Genomic DNA, 21944 nt, shown 5'->3' on the forward strand with positions numbered 1-21944 from the left:
CTTGCCTTCCTTATTACCTGCATACTAGTTTTCTGCAATTTATGCACAAGGGCCGATGACACTCAGATCCCTCTGCACTGAAGCACCATAAAGGTTCTCTAAATTTAGATAATAAGTTGCCTTTCTATGCCTCAGACCAAAAGGAATAATCTTACACTTATCCATCTTGAGCTTTATCTGGGCCAAAATTTGGCCCATTCACCTAACCTATCCTTAACTATTTGTAAATTTTTTATTTCTTCATTGCAACTTAAGTGCCCCTCTTTGTTAGTGTCATATGCAAATTTGGTGACAGTACTTTTTGTAGTAATTGTAATGAGATCAGCCAGGTGGATCTCATAGGAGTCCCCTGACTGGGGCTGTTAATCTGGTCCAATCAGGGAGCCTTGACTGACAGATATAAACAAGAATGTTAGAGATTCTGTTCACTCCAACAGCTGGCTCTGAGGGAGCCAGACAAGTGTCAAGTACTATGCAAGTGTAGATAAAAGGGTGAATTGGAGATGGGATACCAGCCCTTGGAGTTATTCCACTTTACATTCTTGTATCCAAGTCATTAATATAGATTGTATGTAGTTGAGGCTAATGGACTGAACAATCTGGCATCCCACTAGGTATACCTTACCAATCAGAAAAGATCAATTTATCTTGACTTTGTTTTCTGTTGGTTCGCCAAACCTCTTATCCACGTTAATAAATTACCCTAACACCACAGGATCTTAATTTGTGTACTACCCATTTGTGCAGCACTTTATCAAATGCATTCTGGAAAAACAGGTATACTAAATCTACATCATCCCAATTACCACGTTGCAAATACAGCAAAGTAACCAAACATGATTTAGCCTTCATCAAACCATACGGTCTCTGATAGTTTGTGTTCTGACTATCCAAACGTACTGTTATTACTTCCTTAATGTATTCAAACAATTTGTCATAGACATATCAAACTAACTGGTCTATAGTTTCCTATATTTTGCCTTCTTCCATTTTTAAAGAAGGGCATTAGATTAGCATTTTGCCAAACCACTGTGACATTTCCTGCATCCAGAGAATTTTAGAATATTATAACCAATGGATTCACTATCTCTGCTACCTTTTCAGGCCCTAGGATGTGGGCCATCAGGCCAGAGGACTTGTTTGTCTTCAACCCTGACAGTTGGCTCAGTACTTTTTCCCCTAGTGATGACGAATGTCCTAAATTCTTCCCTTTCTACAATCTCTGTATTATCTATTGCTACTGGGATTGTGCTAGTGTCCTCCATTGTGAGGACTGGAGCAAAACATTGACTGACTCACCCCGCCATTTCTGTGTTCCCCACTATCATCTCCCCAGTCTTATCCCCAATAGGACCAACATTTACTTTGGCAACACTCTTCACTTTTATATACTTATGGAGGCTTTTGCCACCTGCTTGTATATCTTTTGCTGACTTTTTTTCATAATTTACCTTTGTTCTTTTTATTACATTTTTAAGCAACCTTTTCTTGATCTTTATAAGTTTTCCAAACATCCAGCCTGCCACTTTCTTTGCAATATGTTAGTCCTTAGGTTTTGTCTTTATATTATTTTTAATTTCCTCCCTTAGCCATAGACGTAGTTTCCCCCTTTCTTAGAATCTTTCTTCCTTTTTAGAATACATTTTAGTTGGGAGCAATTAATTATCACATTAACATCTGTACTGCTCTTTAACTGTCCTAACTTTTAGTCTTTCTGCCCAGTCCACTAAGGCCAAATCTGTTCTTATACCTAAATAAATTATCTTTGCTTAACTGCAGAATGCTCGTGCACGAGTCCAGACTGTTGCCCTCCAAGTGAATCTGAAATTCTAGCATGCTATGATCATTCCTCCCTAGATGATCCTTTACCATGAGATTTTTAATTAATCCCACCTCACGACACAATGGCAAATCCAGAATAGCCTCCTCTCTGCTCAGTTCCACCACATATTGCTTCAAGAAATTATTTCTAAATATATTCAACAAATTGGCCTGAGGCTATCCTTGCCAAGTTGATTAATCCAGTCTACTTGCTTAGAAATCACCCATGATTATTGCTGCAACTTTCTTGAAAGACACTACTATTTCCTAGTTTTTACTGTGGTTAGTCATATGCCTATTAGTTATCTGCAGTTCTCAGTTACACAGCAACGATTACTACTCAAGGTCAACTCAGTCAAGGTACATACAGGGCGGGAATTTTGCAGCACAATGGAGGCTGTGCTTCTAACTACAGGTGATGCTCTGTAAATACCTTAGATGATATTACACGCCTTTGAAGAAGGCAGGACTTGCACTCCAGTCAGTTGGCTTCAAAGTAGGAATGCTACCATTGTGCCATAACAGTCCCCGCAGCAAATTTCATTCTTTCTCTGCTGAAGCTGAGAAAAATCGCTCAGAAATGACTCTGTGAATGTCATGCACAACTTCTGTAACTCATTCAAGAGCTATTCTTCCTGTCAGCCACATAGGTATCACTGAAAAATGCATTTTTGTCCCCCGAGATGTGTCTACACATGGACGCATATGCACACAGACACAGCCAGCAGATTTCAGTGTAGGAGGCAGAGTCAGTTCCCCCTCCCTAAGTCAAATGTTACTCTGCACCCAATTCCAATCACCACTCCAGCTGAAGATCAGCTCGTTCAATACAAATCAAGAGTTAAAATCACTGAACAAGTGGCGGCAAGAAAATAGTTAACAGTTATCTATGGTATGTTGTGTTGTGTGTTGGTGGAAGCCAGCATGTGTGCATGTAATGGGACTGAACATTACAGTTATTCACTGGAGCACGGCAGCTCAGTAGAAACTGAAAGGTCAAGTGACTCTCAATGTCAGTCAAGTGAAGGGTAACAGTAACCCGGTGGTAGGCAACAGTGTAGGATCAAGTCCAATCTACCAGGGTGGCTAGTGTTCGCCCTGATTTACACTGTATAATGTACAGTGCATGTGTTTTATGTATTTTGTTATAATTTAAAAATCATGCACATTCCTGGAATAGAAAATGTTCAGCCGAAAATTATCCACTATTAACCAAACGTTGTGGTATCCATGAACTTATTTAAAAAAATGGTTGTTGTGTACCTGACTTTGTTTAATATCAATACATTACTACCATTAATGTGACATAGCAAGTGTTGAGATAATGTGAAAGAGAATGAAAATACAAAGATATATTTTGTTGGCGTTATGCAGAGGTGTGAAATTCATATACATTTTAGGACAACATAATTCAGAGTTTGGATCTTTGAATTGTGTCATATGTAAATAGTTTGGTTTATTCCTTTTATTCTTCCGCATAATAAACTTATGTTTATTGCTAAAGCCAAATCTACAGTATCATTTTACTGTGTTTCAGTCAAAAAAGACTTAATTGAAGAAGAAAATATTAGCTATCAAGCCAGAATTCATTCTGGGATCTGACCTGTCCGGTAATAACATCAAGTGGGATCAAAAGGATTACAAGCTCCAAATAACGGTACATACACGGGCACTATCACCTCCATATCCTCAGTTCTTCGCAAGGATAGCGAGCCCGGTAAAAGATGTTTGGACTACTGTCCACCACTACCTCCCACCAGCATTTCACTCAGGATCTTGTGCAGGTTACAACCTAAGCTTTGCTCATTAGCAAGAGGAATGTCTTAAAAAAAAACAAAATGAGGGAGTTATGATTACTGTCCTGGAGAAACCCGCCTGACTTCAAGTGGGGACTCATCCAGCATTGTGAATTGAATTGACATTTGGCTAATCCCGCAAAATTTGGCCACGAGTAGGAATGGACTTGTACAGGAAAACTATCACTTAAGCACTCACATCTATGCTGTTTGGCAAGTCAGAATGGTCCTTTCCTACCTTTGTTCTGTACACTTCAGCAAACCCTATAAAAAGGACTGTTGTTTAGGTCACCGCAAAACTGGAATAACTAGTCACAGCAAGCACAACACATGCTTCATCTTTCTTATTTTTATACATTTTGCATAAAAAATGTGAAAGAGGTGCCGATCCATTCCTTATACTTTTAAATTGATCTAACACCATTTCAAGATGGCCAGCAGAGATGTCACCAAACAGTAACGATCAATAATGTGACTGTTGTATAACTGACCACAGACTAGAATAAATATGATGCCCAAAAACCAATGTATGACAATTTCTACCCCAGTGCATCCATATCATAGTTGTTGAATGTGACTAATCCCTCAGGTTTAGGGATCAGGTCTTCCATCTGAAAGGTGTTGGATGGATACTTTTGCCCTAGAAGGGTAAGACAAGTAGATGCTAGGGAAAACCATGCTGTCTAAGCTCTCCTAGGAAAATGGACATGTATTGTTGCTCTTTCAGTGCTGCCAAGTCAACATATTGGACCTGCCCACCTAATAGCCCTGCATGAGCACCATCATTGTATGGGCTGCAGCAGTTCTAGAAGACAGATGAAAACTACAGGTAGACAATAAAAGCCAATAACTCCCACACACCAAGGATGGTGTCTTTAAAAACGGCATCCTGTTCTGCATAACCCAGCTCCTCATTCTTAACCAATGACACATTGTTTACTCGACTTCCACTTTTGGTGTTCCTGCAATGTGAGAAGAACTTGGACTTCACAAGCTTCAAAATCTCCCCTCCCCCTCCCGCATCCCAAAACCAGCACAGCTCGTCCCCGCCTCCCTAACCTGTCCTTCCTCCCACCTATCCCCTCCTCCAACCTCAAGTCCCAGCCCCATCTCCTACCTACTAAACTCATCCCACCCCCTTGGCCTGTCTGTCCTCCCTGGACTGACCTATGTCCTCCCAAACTCCCCACCTACACTCACCTTTACTGGCTCTAACCCCGCCTCTTTGACCGGTCTGTCTCCTCTCCACCTATCTTCTATCTGCCTCCCCCTCTCTCCCTATTTATTTCAGAACCTCCTTCCCCTCCCCATTTCTGAAGCAGGGTCTAGGCCCGAAATGTCAGCTTTCCTGCTCCTCTGATGCTGCTTGGCCTGCTGTGTTCATCCAGCTCTACGCCTTGAAATCTCAGATTCTCCAGCATCTGCAGTTCCTATTATCTCAAGAACTTTAATAGATCTGGATGGTAAGCTGGGAGACAGCATAACAGGATAAGTAGTAAAACAATGGGTAATCACGCAAGGATAGCTCTGAGACAGTTCTGTTACCAGGGCATTTTGTCAGTAGCAAGGTCAAATGTAAAAATCTGTCTGTTTGAGAAAAGCAGGCTGTCAATTTTCACATTTAAAGGCCTATTAGGGGCTATTTTACAAAACTACCAATGTTTTTCTGGCGGTTTGGTGGAACCTCAGCATAAAGGATGGTCACCAGCTTAATGGAAACCTTTGCCACATGACACCAACCCCCCATCACACACTCACTCTCACACACACTCACACTTTGCAGCAAACGAGTGACAAATCAAAGTCATGGTCCATGGAGAGGGTTCTACTCATGTACTGCTGTCACGTAGCCCCAATAATCCAGCCACTAGGGGTTTCTCATCTGATCTTCATCCTCCTGAGCATTTCGTTCCCATTTACTTACCTGTTGGAAGATCAGGGATACACCCGCTAATTTAGCAGCATTTGTGCAATGACCTGCCAGAGGAAGTGTTGGATACATGTACAGTTACATCTGAAAGACATTCGGATCAGTACATGAAAAGGAAAGGTTTGGAGGAATATGGGTCAAATGCAGCCAATAGGGACTAGTTGGGTTTGGGAACATGGTCAACATGGAATAGTTGGACCAAAGGGTCAATTTCCATGTTGTATGACTATCTTACACAGTGAGACACCATTCCACACAGCAGAAAATTTGATGTTGCTCTAACGTAGAAATTTATTTTCCAGGACACAAATAGGCTTTGGATAAAGCAGGCTTCAGATATTTTTATTGTTCAGCTTTACCCAAACACAATAGGCAAAACCTTACAGAGGTCTCAGTGATATGGGCTGTGGCAAGATACATTGCAGAATTGACCGACAACTGCAGCAAGGCTCATTTCAATGCTGAGATCATTGCAGTCTATTGTTTATGCTTTCCATAAGGAATGTGAAGAGATGCTAATTGACAGGGATTAATGCTTGTTCGAACCAGACACCACTCATTAATATTCAACCTCCCATCCTACCAAAGTTTCCAAATAAGTCAAGATCAGACAGAGCACCTGAAGGTTTCAACTCTCTGCTTGCTCCAAATAACCAACATGTTGGATGCTGGGTGCTAAAATCTAAGGATATACTCTGTGGGCACAGGCTACATGCACCATGCTCCATGGCCATGAACACTGGACACTTGGCAACCTCTGAAAGCCCTCATGACTAATGCAACTGCTAAGCTACACAGCTGGAAAATTCTACACACTCCACTTTGCTTCCTGATCCAGTTGCCTTTTCTTCCAGAAGGCACAGCCAATCATAGGTCTCAGAGGTTCACATAGTGGAAACACGGGGAATATTGCTCACGTACATCTCCATTCCACTTACAGGATGCTTCTGCAGTTTAATGCTGCAATGGCAAGTTATCATTTGTAATGCTGCAAGAACAGCACTCTGTGCTCAGGAACACCCACCCAGCTCACTGTCTGAACCAGGTTGCATCTCTGGGGTGCACACAACAGCCTCTCCTTGCCTAGCATCTCCCTGTTTGCCTTGCCTCTTTGCGTATTACCTGTTCAGCCAGAGGCACCAGGGTGATATTATTACACTCTTCTTTTGCCATTTAGTACAGGCACAAGGGAGGAAGCATATCATTGTGATCAGAGATAATGGGAACTGCAGATGCTGGAGAATCCGAGATAACAAAGTGTGGAGATGGATGAACACAGCAGGCCAAGCAGCATCTTAGGAGCACAAAAGCTGATGTTTGGGGCCTAGACCCTTCATCAGAAAAGGGGGATGGGGAGAGGATTCTGAAATAAATAGGGAGAGGGGGGAGTTGGATTGAAGATGGATAGAGGAGAAGATAGGTGGAGAGGAGAGGATAGGTGGGGAGGTAGGGAGGAGATAGGTCAGTGCGGGGAGGACGGACAGGTCAAGGGGGCGGGATGATGTTAGTAGGTAGGAAATGTGGGTGCGGCTTGGGGGTGGGAGGAGGGGACAGGTGAGAGGAAGAACAGGTTAGGGAGGCGGGGACGAGCTGGGCTGGTTTTGGGATGCAGTGGGGGGTGGGGGGAGATTTTGAAGCTTGTGAAGTCCACATTGATACCATTGGGCTGCAGGGTTCCCAAGCAGAACATGAGTTGTTGTTCCTGCAACCTTCGCATTGCATCATTGTGGCACTGCAGGAGGCTCAGGATGGACATGTTGTCTAAGGAATGGGAGGGGGAGAGTTAAAATGGTTCGCAACTGGGAGGTGCAGTTGTTTATTGCGAACCGAGCGTAGGTGTTCTGCAAAGCAGTCCCCAAGCCTCCGCTTGGTTTCCCCAATGTAGAGGGAGCCACAACGGGTACAGCAGATGCTGTATACCACACTGGCAAATGTGCAGGTGAACATCTGCTTGATGTGGAAAGTCATCTTGGGGCCTGGGATGGGGGTGAGGGAGGTGGTGTGGGGGCAAGTGTAGCACTTCCTGCAGTTGCAGGGGAAAGTGCCGGGTGTGGTGGGGTTGGAGGGGAGTGTGGAACGAACACCTACGCTCCCTGGAGATAATACAAATCACAAAAATACTCAATAATGCAAACCTCTTTTGTCCTAGTTACTATCAAACTTTCATATGCACTACCTTGGTTTACCTATCCAGGTCATAAATGAATGTTCTAACTCATTTCTGATTTAAGCTTCACACACTGAGTGCAGTGTCTCAAAATTGCAGACGATCACCAACACCTTCTCAAGCACAGATTCTACTTGCTGATGAGACGTGAATGACACAGGCCAAGACAGTGCTAACTGCCCATCCCCGATTGCTGGCACAGGTGTCATCTTCAACAGCTGCAGTCCATGGGGAATTGGTACATCAGTGCTGTTAGGAAGGGAGGTTTATGATCCAGTGACACAGTGAAGGATCACTGACTTAGTTCCAAATTAAAATGGTTTGTGGCTTGGAGGGGAACTGGGAGGTTGTGGTGTTCCCATGTATCTTCTGTCCCAGTGTAAGTTGTGTGTTTGACAGATGCTGGGTAAGTTGAGGCAGTGCATCACACAGGTGACACCATGTAATACCAGTGTTTTTAAGATATGTATTCATCCTGGCAAGCACAGAGTTTTTTACCACATTCCAGGCTTGTGCCTTGCAGATGTCAGACAGGCTTTGAGGAGTCATGTGTTGAGTTATTTACCTCAGAATTCTTAGCTGCTGACAGGATCTTGTATTTATATGCAAGGACTAGTTCAGTTTTTCCTTAATATCAACAATTAGGGATTGGCAAAAAAAAGTTCTGACCTTACTAGTGACACCCACATCTCAAGAACAAATATGAAACAGAACACAGCAGAAAGGCTTCATGGGGTCTAGAGGTGAGCTGAATACCCAGCTTCTGCTATACTGTACTGGAGACTGTAGATATGGTTAGTCTGTTAAGCCTATGGTCAATTAAATTGCCACGTCAACAATACAAGGCTTGGTACGGGCAGATTCTCTGTAGTTCAGGGTTGAACACAGCCAATGCTATCTTTTGGAAGTACTACCTGTTAGTTTTCAAACTAAGGCCATCCCCTTTATTTGAAAAGCAATCTCAAAGAGCAAGAGACATGTATAAAACACAAGCATTCCTTACAGAATTGCAGTTTGACAAGTGTTTGATTTGCAGCACATTTAACAATACCACTGGCTTTAGAAACAGATGGAAGCTCAGACAGAAATGTTAATAAGAAGACCAAACTCAAGTTCTCCACTTCACGGATGTTTTTAATTATTTTATACCAATGTCAATAAGAATCAACCATTTTCATCTTTTTTTATAAACTGGGGGATAGATATTTGTTTTGGTGCTTGGTACTTCATGGCACATCTCAAAGACCATTGCAAAATATATGCAATACATGATATTTCTATTTATTTCTACTGAAGGTAATATAACCCAACATTTAGTGTGGTGTACAAAAGCTTACACAATCTGTACTGCTGTTTTGTTCTGGCACCTTAGAATGTTTTTGACTGCTCTATCTCTAAATAATATAATAACAACTGCAAAGTTGATCATTGACCGACTCATTCTTGTTCTTTCATTAGACCGACAAAGACTTTATGGAGGTTGAAAAGAAAACAAAACATAGTTACTGGAAGAAACTCTAGAAAAATAACTCTGGAAAGTTTTAAGGACATAGAAAAGCTCAGGGTGAAACACAAGATCATTTACAAATATTTTTTGACTTCTGTTAGATTGAGAGTGCAAAGACATCAACATAACATTTCATTGCAATGTGCAATGAAAGGTCTTCTTAAACCTTAATAATCACAATTTTTGATCAGAGCAAGAATTTACCTCTTGCAGCAGTATCTCTGCCCGATGAAGATTGTCCGCACAGCCATCTGTCATCATTTGGATCCTGTTATGCTGTCTTTTAAGTGAGTCAATTTTACTTCAAAGAAAAGAAAGTGTGCATTACATAAGTACATTTATCAAAACTCAGTTGATTGTGCTATGTACTTATCTATTTTTAAAAAATTATTGCAACTTTACCTTCCTAGATTTGTCACTCCTACCTTCACATCTCTGCTCATTTCTCTCCTTTACCCTCATTGTCAGATGATACTTTATCAGTTCCTTTAAAGTTTGGCACTTTCTCCTCCTATGGAGCACCCATGTACCATTATAGCCTTTTCACCAAGATATTTTCACCGCTTCCCACCTTCATCCTGTTGATTTCTCAGCCTGAATAATTTCAACCTCCCCTCCTGCTTGCTTGCAAGTTCATTGCCCTCTTAACTTCTACCTCCATGTAAAATATCACAGCCCATATTCATTACCACTCCCTCAATTCTGCCATCATATCAAACATACGTACACTCTCATCCACCCACTCCAGTCTATGGCATTAAGTCTACTCCATTAAAATTATTTTCAAAAATGCAACTGTCTTGCTTCAGTCTTAAAAACTTTGCTGCATCTATCTAATATACTTTCACTCTCAAATCTGGTGATCCAATTCTTAGTGAAATCGTTACGTTCTCTCTCTCTCTCTCTCTCTCGCTCTGATAGCTGTCTGCATATGGCCCTCAGCTGTGCTCCTTCAGGGGATGGATGCTGATAGGGTGGACAACTGGTACAGCATTCATTACCAAATCAAGTTAGACACTGAAACAGCTCATTAATTCAGGATCATCTGTTTCTTTTCTCAACAGCAAATTATCTAGCGAGTTTTGAGAAGATTTGTACCTCAGGTTGAGGTTCTGGATGGGAGTTTGCTCGCTGAGCTGGAAGGTTAGTTTTCAGATGTTTCGTCACCATTCTAGGTAACATCATCAGTGAGCCTCCGACAAAGGCTCACTGATGATGTTACCTAGAATGGTGATGAAACGTCTGAAAACTAACCTTCCAGCTCAGCGAGCAAACTCACATCCAGCAAATTATACTTAAACCTTTCTCCAGGCTAATCCATCCTCATATCCAATAAGTGCAATTGCAAAGAGTGTGTTGATCACACAGATTGAGATCATCCTAACTGCTGCTTTTTGCAACTTAACCCACTACTCCATACCTCTCCACAACCTCCACCCACAATGTGCATTCTGAACTCCTCTTGCCCGCAAGACCACCACAGGGCCTATTGCCAAAGCATTGACCACCCAATTCTTTTTTGTTCCCCTTTTTGGCTCCGGTGTTGGCTATCTCAAGGTTCTCTTTCTTCTGGTACTGCCGCAGGTCCCTGTGTTAAATCTGGTTTCATTACCCTTTCATTAAAAAGAACCAACTTCTGACCCCGCCCATGTTGCAAACTATCATCCTACTTTCTACCCCTTTTCCTCTTTCATGTGCGGTCACCCCTTGGATTTTTCCAACTTTTACTTTACCACCCTGGCAAACTACTAAAACTGCTTTCAAAGTCATAAGCAAAATCCTGCATTAATTTGACCATGGTCTAATCAATCACACGCTATCTGCAACTTTCAACACAACTGACCACATTCTTCTTCTCCACAATCCAGCTGTGTGGGACAGCACTTGCCTATTCAAGATCAGTATCACTCAATGGCTTACCTTCACATTCACATATCATAATCGCTAATGCTAGGATAAATCCTCATCACACTAGATCCTTTTGTCTGCATGCTGTCCCTCATTAATATCAGAGTGTCATTTGCCACATCCAAGCTAACATCATCTGGTTCACATCACCTCTCTCAACCTGTTCACTCTGTAAACTATCAGATTCATTACTTAGCAGCTGGTAATGTTTGGAGAAACTTTCTATTCAACCAAATATTGGGAAGAATGAAGAATTTAGCTGCTGGCTCCAGCAGAAATTTCACATCCTAGCCACTAACTTCATCCCTTACCCTGGCAAAGGTGAGGCTGAATTAGAATAATTACAACCTCAATTTCATGTTTGACCCCCTGGTAAAATTCCGGTTAAACATTCGCACCATTAGTAGGACAACCTACTGTCACTTCTTTAGCATCACTGGACCTTGTCCATGTCTTACCTCATTTCCTGCTGGAACCCCTTCCCAAATCTTTCTTACTTCTCAGCTTGACCAATCCAAACACTCTTAGCTGGTGTTCCATATTCTGTTTCCCCTCTCCACTTGAAACCAGAGGTCATCTAAAGTACTGCCACTCATGTTTGAACTTGCATTAATTCCTATTCACTAGCCAGCTCTGTGCTCACTGGTTGACTTTGAGATGTTTCATCACTGAAAGTCAAATTTAAATTTTTCATCCTCAGTTTGAGATCCATCTGGGGCCTCAGCTCTCTTAGCTCCATAATGTTCATATCCGGTTCTCCATGTCCATTCTTAATTTAAATTAACACACCTTTAGTTGTCAAGGTGTTGAACTTGGAAATTCATTCAAACCACCTCACTTTCTTCAAGACACTCGCTGAAGATCTACCTCTGATCAAACTTATGAACATCTTTCCTAAAATCTCTTGGCTTGCCTTTTCTGGGCTTTATAATGCTTCTGTGAAATGCCTTGCAATATCTTATTACAACAGAGATGCTTACACCAGTAAAGGTTGACGCTTCACTTACACATTTGTACATTTCAACTCTCACGTGTCAGGAAACACTCTGAATATTGGAAATATTTAGGCTAGCAATTCAAGTGCTAGGATAAAAGGTTGAATACAGTTGCTCCACAAAAGGTGCATGAAGTAAACAGTACATCTAACCACATCTGCACTGAGAAAATTAAATATTTCACAACCAGTCACTCAAACAAACAAAAAAAGTGAATGCAGGGGGTGATAACTTTTTTTTCAGCCTTTGGTTCACAATAGCAGTGGAGAGGAGGAGGAGAAAGGGTGTAGCAATAGGTTGGAAGATCTTGGAAGAATACAAGCACACAAGATTTTTGACTATTCATTTTAATCTCACTGTTGGTAGAAAGTGAGAATTTTTTTTAAAATGACGATGACGTCCTTATGATAGTCAACAGTTTATTATTTCTTTAGACAAAATCATTCAGAACATAGATAATAGGAAGTGCAGATGCTGCAGAATCCGAGATAACAAGGTGTGGAGCTGAATGAACACAGCAGGCCAAGCAGCATCTTAGGGTCTAGGCCCGAAACGTCAGCCTTCCTGCTCCTAAGATGCTGCTTAGCCTGCAGTGTTTATCCAGCTCTACGCCTTGTTGTCTCAACATTCAGAAGTGACCTGTTTTTAGGTTGGATTTAATACTTTTCAGTAAGTCACAGTTGCCATCACATTATTTCTTCCCGCCACACTCAAAATGTGAAAGAACGAACAAGGAGAATGAAACACCGGGATATTTATATTGTTCCTTTAACATTTCTCAACACTCCATAGAAGAGTTACTAACGTTGAAACCAACCCAGAGGAGAAAATTACAGCAAGTACCAACAGGCTTTAAGAAGTAGATTCAGAGCGATATCTTAAAGAAAGGAGAAAGAGAAAGAGAGGTCTATGGATGACACTGCAGATGTTAGGACCTAGGTAGAAAGTACAAGCATAAATGGTTGAACCACTAAAATATGGGGTGTGCAAGATGCCAGAACTGGAGGCGTGCTAAGATGTCAGGGATTGTAAAAGAGGAGATTAGTGAGATTGGGTGTGATAAAACCATTCAGGGGCTTAAAACAAACTTAAATCTTAAAATATAGCTATTGCCAAATTGGAGCCTGAGAAGTCTGCAGGCACGGGAATCACACATGGTGAGACATTAGGATAACTCAGGATACAGTCACAGTTTTAGATGAACTCAGGTTTATGAAGGTGAAAGAGATAAGGGAACTGTTGTAACTCCACAGGAAAGAAAGGCATAGTTCCTGAAAATGAGCTGCAGTGAGGTAACGACAGGCAATGTCACTGAGATTAAATCAACCTTCCCACTTTAAAATGTCCAAAAGCATTTAAAGCCAATGAATTCCTTTTGAAGTGTAGCTACTGTCCTCACACAGGGGACAAAGCAGCTCATTCAATACTTCAATGTCCTACAAATTATCCTGTGATCATCATCAGATAAATCTGTTGTAGTGGTGTTGGTTGAAGGATAAACATTATCCAGGACAAAAAACACCCCTACTCTAAAAGTGATTACTTATGAAAATGTGCCTCTTTTCAACGTACATAATAAAATTTCAACAGTCTTAGAGTCATAGAGCATGCAGCCGGAAACAGACCCTTCAGTCCAACTTATCCATGCTGACCAGGCATCCTGTATAAAACTAGTCCCATTTGGCAGCATCTTGCCCATATCTCTATGAATCCTTCCTATTCATGTGCCCATCCAGATACGTGTTAACGGTTCTAAATGTACCAGCTTCCACACTTCCTCTGGCAGCTCATTCCATACACGCACCACCCTGTGCAGGAAAAAGTTGCCCCTGAGGTCCCTTTTAAAGCTTCCTTCTCTCACCTTAAACCTGTGCCCTCTAGTTTTGGACTCTGCACCCTGGAGAAGAGATCTAGCTATTCACCCAATCTATGCCCCTCATGATTTTATAAAACCTCTATAAGGTCATCCCTCAGCCTCTGACACCCCAGGGAAAATAGCCCCAACCTATTGAAGCCTCTCGCTATAGCTCAAATCCTCCAACCTTGGCAATATCCTTGAACCCTTTCAAGTTTTACAACATCCTTCCTATAGCAGGCAGACCAGAACTGAACACACGATTTGAAAACTGGCCTAACCAATGTCCTATACATCCTCATCATGACCTCCCAACTGCCATACCCAATTTACTGACCAAGAAAGGTAAGCATACCAAATGCCCTCCTCACTATCCTGTCTGCCTGGAACTTAACTTTCAAGGAACAATGATTGTGCACTCCAAGCACTCTTTATTTGGCAAACACTCCACAGGATCTTGCTATTAATTGTAACATCCTGCCCTCATTTGCCTTTCCAAAATGCAGCAACTCACATTTATCTAAATTAAACTCCATCTGCCACTCCTTGGCCCATTGGCCCATCTGATCAAGATCCCATTGTACTCTGAGGCAACCTTCTTCACTGTCCACTACACATCCAACTTTGGTGTCATCTGCTTAGTAACCATAGCTCCTTTATCCACATCTAAATCATTTATACAAATGATGAAATGCAGTGGGCCTAGCACATATCATCTGCTCAATATTTTGAAGGGAAATAAAAGCCATGGTTCCAGGTGATATCGGTGAATAAAGAAGCTTGTTGAAACCGAATTGGCATTTTTCAGCATTATTTTTAAAAGTGACACACCTAGTTACAGGTGAGGCTCTCTCAACCCAATTTTGAAGTAGGAAGTAGCTCCTACTTCTCACACAGTTCGTCTTTAATTTTTTTCCACCCGCGGCATTAGAAGTAAACAAGAACGGCATGTTTTAAAATATACACAAACTTTACCACAAAGTTGGTTAAATCGCTCGGGAAGGAACAGAGATCCGTCTTGCCTTTACCTGGAGTACTGAGTAGTCTCGAAAATGTCGTGGTTTCTGGCCTCTGAGATGCGGGGGTTCCGGGAGGAAGATATTACTCGGCCGTAGGTGGTGGTGCTGGTGGTCCCCAGCAGATCACCAGCACCAACCCCCGAGCCCAGACCGTACGGATGTTGCCTGGACAGGTGGAGGTCACCTCCGCCCTGCAGGTGGTTCGGAGGCAGAAAGACATCGCCCCCTCCGTCGCTGCGGGTGGAATAATCACCGAACGAACGGAAACCGTGGTGGCGTTCGGACACCGAGCGGCGATTTAGCATCGTCTGAGAACCGTGCAGGCTCATCCCCTCGGCTACTGCTGGCCCTCTGCAACACTCCTCAAATTCCAGCCGCGACTGTCAAGATTGAGATATATTTTAAGAAAAATCCAGCCTTTGGCTCAGGACGCCACCGCCTCCACTCCTTCCCGCAACACTGCGAACAACTCACAAGAAAAATTCCCCTTTGGCTGCACAAACCCCGCCTTGAAATTTGAGGGCGCAACGCGGTTACACCCTCTCAGCATCCGCCCATTACCTGAACGAGGCCCAACCAGTGTTTTTACCCTCAAGTCCGAAACGCCTGAAGCAGTGAAGTCTAGGGCGTGTGTCTTTAATGGATAAATTTAAAAAAAAAACAAAGATCAAACCACTGCTTTCTCTTGGTTTTTTTTAACCAAGCGGAGCATTAGTAAGAATTTAGTGGAATAAAACCAGAACTGACTGATTGTTGTGGGAATGTTGGTTTCTCATATTGTTGTTGATCATTTACTGTGGCGGGGGTTGGGAGGAGAGAGGGGTCTGTTTTGCGAAAAAGTAGCGCGATTCATGAACGACTTCGGTTGTGGTCGATCTGTTTGTGGAACGGCGTTAACCAGGAGACAAACTTTCACAGCACCCTATTGTCAGATCTATCCAATAATCCAATCAATTTAAACTCTGATTTATTAAAACTTTCGAACTTTCGATTTCGACCGATATTTTCTCTTATCAAGCGACGTCAGGTCGATAACGTACACAGGTCCATGCGAAAAAAATCCGACTGAAAGGGAGTTATGTGCAGTGGGGCGTCGAAGATCTGGGTTGCTAACAACTGATCGGCTAGAATTTAATCACGAACAATGTTTTGTGCATTAGCAATGTAATCAATTTCACACTGAAAAGGATCCAAACTTTAGGAGAATGAAGGATGTGCAAAAAATCAGAATGCCTCAATACTCTGGTTCATCGAAACTACAAACCTTTTGCAGCGGAGATCCAGTGGGCGGAGTGACACCAGTTATGTTTCAATGTATTTCAAATTTCCATGTTTTATGTCGCTGCTAATCATAGAGGCGTTTTAGCATTTTTTTTAAATGTCTTAAGTGTGAACGTTTACACGAATGCAAATAATCCACAATTAATTGCAGTTTCCCACTTCCGGCGTCTTCTGTATCATGCATTCTCACCTAAAATGTAGGGCAACATTGATTCAGGGAGTGTAAAGGGTGAATAGATTGTTTGGACTGAACAGTGCAGCAGTTTCAATGCAATACCCTAGTCCCTAAACGTGACAGCTCCATCGTTCCATTATTCACACCAAGCCCCTTAGAACTTCATAGAGGCTGGTTCAACTAATTTAAATAGAAATTTACCATCGGCAAACGGAGGTGACTTTCATTTAGGATTTCTTTTGAATACACCTTTAGGGTCCCTTTTCTATCCCTGTGCATGTTACGTCCATGTGAATATACTTTAACATGGTGACGGTTTGCAAGGGGGTCGAAACCTTTAGAGTAAACTTAACGACCAGTTTCTGCTTTGGAACTGAAGTTGATGGAACTTGCCTGACAACCTGTTTAATATCTCTTGCACGCAACATTGTTATTACAGTTCTAATCTCATGCATGAAAACAGCAACATGAATAAGAAGATCCAGAAGTCCACTAAGAATTGTTACCAGGTAAAGAGTAGCTCCAAACTGTGTCTTAAATGTCCATCAGTTTTTTTTGCACAGTTAAAACTTATTCATTGATTAGAGCTTGAGTAAAAGTTTCTAATTATTTATTGTGGCTCTGTCTAAAGTATTACAGACTCTGAAGCTGTGTCCAACTTATAGCCCTGAGTGAGATAGCTGCGAACCCAACAATTGAACAAAGAAGGAAAATGATAAACATTTATGATAGAGGCCAATATAGCGGATTGGAGTTTTGCATCACCTGGTGATGGTTTAAATGAACAACCAGAGTAGATTTTAATGCATTTTGATGTACTGTGTTCAAAAAGATTGTAATAGCATTCTGCTATGCAATGGATACAGAAGTCTATCAGGACAAATTTCATTAACCTCAGTTAGAATTTTACTGTGAGATTTCCAATGTGATTTCGAACCATATTTTGTTCACCGGCCTCATGTGCATTCATATTTATATGAAATAAGAAAATCCCATTTACTGTTGTGAGTTGACTTGTTCTTGCCAAAATTAACAAAAGATGGAGTAGGGTACAGAAATCTGAGAATCAACATAACTTTATTAGCACAAATGTGACAATAAGGTTATCAACATAACAAGCAGTATGTAAAGTTCTTGTTAAATTTAATTCATTATCAAAATTTAAACATGACAGATTAATGTAGTTTATCACAATAACTAAACATCAGTTATTTAATTCCATTTTGGAGAAATTTACAATCAATACCTGACATTAATGGAATTAGCTAGGCTATTTCAATGTTATGTTCCTTGTCTAATTATCTTTCTTTTATGCTGTCATGTATGGTGTCAGAAATGGATGGATCATGTGATAAAACCACTTGCTTCTCAGTTGTGGAGCAAGAAAATCACACATTCACATATCATTGAGCAGTAGGCATGAGGTTTGTCCCCAAAGCATTGGAAAAGGTGGCATTATTGAAAGAAAGGAAAATTACATACATTTACTCCCAAGATGTCATGGAGCAACATTATCTTGTAGTATCTTTACGAAGCTATCAACTAAACTTAGACATCAGCAGACCACTACACTGGGATGAACACCATTTCCCTATTGCATTGCACTATCTAATTTCCAGTTATCTGTAGGTCCAGGATGCATCTTGGTGCTGATTCCACTGCTTTTTATCATTATATAAATGATTTGGAGGTGAACATAGAAGGTATGATTAGTAAATTTGCAGATGACACCAGAATTGGACGTGTAGTGGACAGTGAAGAAGCGTACTCCAGAGTATAATGGAATTTTGATTAGATGGGCCAATGGGCTGAGGTGTGGAAGATGGAGCTTAATAGAAATAAATGTGAGGTGTTGCATTTTGGAAAGGCAAATCAGGGCAGGACTTACACACTTAATGGTAAGGTCCTGGGGAGTGTTGCTGACGAACAGACCTTGGAGTACAAGTTTATAGCTCCTTGAAAGTGAAGTTGCAAGTAGTCAGGATAGTGATGAAGATGTTTGGTATGCTTGCCTTTATTGGTCAGTGCATTGAGTATAGGATTGGGCGGTCATGTTGAGGCTGTACACAACATTGGTAAGGCCACGTTTAGAATATTATGTGTAATTCTGATCTCCCTGCTATTGGAAGGATGTCATGAAACCTGAAACGGCTCGGAAAAGGTTTTCAAGGATGTTTCCAGGATTGGAGGCTTTGAGCTATGGGGAGAGGCTGAATAGCCTGAGGCTATTTTCCCTGGAGGGTTGGAGGCTGAGGGTTGGCCTTATAGTGGTTTACAAAATCGTGAGGGGCATGAAAAGGGTCAATAGCCAAGATCTCTTCCCCAGGGTGGAGGTGTCCAAAACTAGAAGGCATAGGTTTAAGGTGAGAGGAGGAAGATTTAAAAGAGACCTAAGGGTCAACATTGTAATGCACAGGGTAGTGCTTCCAGAGGAAATGGTGGCGACTGGTACAATTATAACATTTAAAAGGAATCTGGATGTGTCTATGAATAGGAAGGGTTTAGGGGAATATGACCAAATGCTGGCAAATGGGACTAGATTAATTTAGGATATCTGGTCAGCATGGATGAGTTGGATTGAAGGGTCTACTTCCATGTTGTACACCTCAATGACTCTGTATCTCTAAGTTATTAAAATCACAAAAGATTGAGCAGACTGGGCTGTTTCCTCCAGAGAACAGAATGAGGAATGATCTTATTTAAAGACTTACTATAACAAAAGGATTCAATAGGGCAGGTGTGGAGAAAATGTTTTTGCTTGCGAAGAACGCCAAATCCGAGAGCCATAATTATAAGAATGTCACGAATAAATGTAGTAGGGAATTCAGGGAAAACTCCTCTATCCAAAGTGTGGGGACAATGTGGAACCAGCTATTACAGGGCACAGTTGAGGTCAATAATGTATTTGCTTTTAAGAGGAAGCTGAATAAACAAATGAAAGAAATGAATAAAAGGGGTTACTGATGAGTTGAATAAGGGTTAGTAGGAGGCCTGCGCTTAGCATAAATGTCAGGATAGATCGGTTAGATCAACTCCCAGCTTCCGTGCAGTCAAGTTGACTTAAATAGTATTCATTATTTGGTTATTCATTTACCTTCCTGAGACATTTGTCCCAGAACAGGTTCATGAGGTGATCACACAAAGCCACGCTTGGCAAGTGTGTAATGTTTGATGTTCATAACCATTAAAGAAAAATTAATTATGATTTGGCTTTACATTTCACTTTCTTCTATTTTAACCTGGACAAAACATTTGTGCTTTTCATGTGTTAGAGCTTAATCCTTCACTGCTATTCTGAGTCCATTTAATATGGTTCGGTATTCAGTTTAATTTGCTTTAGACATATAGTTCTGTCTGTATATTGCTTGTTTTATTAAGTGAATTTAACAATTCATTTCTTGGCAATAAAGCGTTAAGGCTAAGGCTACTAGCATAGAATTGCTGAGATAATGGGAACTGCAGATGCTGGAGAATTCCAAGATAATAAAATGTGAGGCTGGATGAACACAGCAGGCCAAGCAGCATCTCAGGAAATGCTGCTTGGCCTGCTGTGTTCATCCAGCCTCACATTTTATTATCAAGGCTAAAGTGAAGATGAGCAAAAGTTTTTCCTTTTTAATTATACTTTCAACAATCATGAATTACTCAGGTGGGTGTATGCAAGTATGCAGGTGGAAGTATTGAAGCAGCAATTTTTTTTGTCTTTAAATCCCATATCTTGTCACCATCAAATCTACCTGAAACACACCCTCCCACTTTAACACAGAAACCCGATCACACCCATGTGGAGATTTCTATTCCGTTTAACTTGATTTAGTTGAAGCTCCAAGTTATCACTCAAGTTGGCTTTCACCCCTCATCCACTCCACCCTAAGCTGATTTTGGTGTAGAATAAAAACCCCACCAAACTAGATAGTTATTGTAGAGTAATGTACAAATAATAAGCCAGAAATGCTATTTTGTATTTACCCACATTAAAGATGGTTGAAATGATGATTTCCTTGTAGGAAGTACCTCCAATTATATTTGATAGTACCATGAGAATGATGAAAATGGACTTTTGAATTTCAAATTCCATCATCTGACCAAATGTCTGGGATTTTCATGGACTGTAATGGTTTAAAAAATGAGAAATGCCAGCTTAAATTGGCCAGAGCAATTAGATGATCACAATGAGATAACAAAGTGTAGAGCTGGATGAACACAGCAGGCCAAGCAGCATCTTAGGAGCACAAAAGCTGACGTTTCGGGCCCTGATGAAGGGTCTAGGCCTGAAACGGCAGCTTTTGTGCTCCTAAGATGCTGCTTGGCCTGCTGTGTTCATCCAGCTCTACACTTTGTTATCTCGGATTCTCCGGCATCTGCAGTTCCCATTATCTCAGATGATCACAATCGTTGGCCAAGCTTCATAAAACCATCACAAAATAAACAAAATAATTTGAACTGAAATTAAAATTTTATCAAAACTAGTCCATCCAGTCAGACAATGCAGAACTCCTAATCTCCTATTTTGATTTTTGCTATGTAATAAATTTCACATGTTGGAGATGGAAGACATTGTTTGCAATCATCAAACACCAAAGCAATGCTGTAAATCTGGAACAAAAAAAAAGTTGCTGGAAAAGCTCATCAGGTCTGGCAGCACTGTGAAGGGAAAAACAGTTAACATTTCAGGTCTGGTGACCCTTCCTCAGAACAGTCCAGAATAGAACGGTTCTAAGGAAGCGTCACTGGACCCAAAACGTTAACTCTGTTTTTTCCATCACAGATGCTGCCAGACCTGCTGAGCTATTCCAGCAACTTTGTTTTTGTCGTTGTATTTTAGGGAATTGATTTTTACAGAGCAGGGATAATGAGTCTGTGGTTGCAGAACTGAGAATGCTTTCTGTCTCTCTCTCTTTCTGCCTCTCAATGTACAAAGCACTCCATTACAACACAAATTTGAGAAAAATGACTGAACATCAAGAATTTAAGAAGTTCTGTAAGATTCGCAACTGCCCAGGATACAAGAGTCAAGCAAACACCATAGTCAGGTTAAAACAATAATGCCTCAAGGAATTTAAACTTTCATCTTTTGTACTGAACTCTTTCCCCACCAGTGCAAATGTAACCTTAGCATTGTATCTTTATTTTCTCAATGTTGGCAGATAATAAAATTGGAGGCATAGAGAGTTGTGGTTGAAAAGAGGCCCATCATGTCTACAATCAAACATCCATCTGTTCTAATCCCATGTCCCAGCACTTGGCCCATAGTCTTGAATGCTATGCCATTTCAAGTTTTCATTTATTTAGTTCTTAAATGTCTATCACTATATTTTGCAGCGAGGTCCAGGAAGCTATAACCCACTAGCTGAAAAATTCTTTCATTAAATCCCCTCTAAACGTCCAGCTTCTTAACGTAAAAACTGCTTATTGACCCCTTTCAGGGGAAGAGTTTCTCCCTAGCTACCTGTCAATGGCCTTTAGAACTTTGTATGCCTTTATCTGATC

General features: G+C 41.2%; 1 protein-coding gene across 2 annotated transcripts in view; it reads right to left on the minus strand.

Moving 5' to 3' along the window:
* LOC125451626 (desmoplakin-like) overlaps positions 1-15480 on the minus strand; it is a 72821-nt gene extending 57341 nt beyond the window's left edge. Inside the window, exons 1-2 of one of the 2 annotated variants that reach the window (XM_048528973.2) lie at positions 15008-15480; positions 9426-9522 (exon numbers count right to left, since the gene is read on the minus strand). In XM_048528973.2, the coding sequence (XP_048384930.2) occupies positions 9426-9522; positions 15008-15327 (417 nt within the window). In that variant the 5' untranslated portion in view covers positions 15328-15480. The remainder of the gene's footprint in view (positions 1-9425; positions 9523-15007) is intronic. The other variant, XM_048528974.2, reaches the window with a different exon arrangement.
* Positions 15481-21944: the final 6464 nt, after the last annotated feature.

This window comes from Stegostoma tigrinum, chromosome 5 (assembly GCF_030684315.1).
Source record: "Stegostoma tigrinum isolate sSteTig4 chromosome 5, sSteTig4.hap1, whole genome shotgun sequence".
In the NCBI taxonomy this organism is placed as follows: domain Eukaryota; kingdom Metazoa; phylum Chordata; class Chondrichthyes; order Orectolobiformes; family Stegostomatidae; genus Stegostoma; species Stegostoma tigrinum.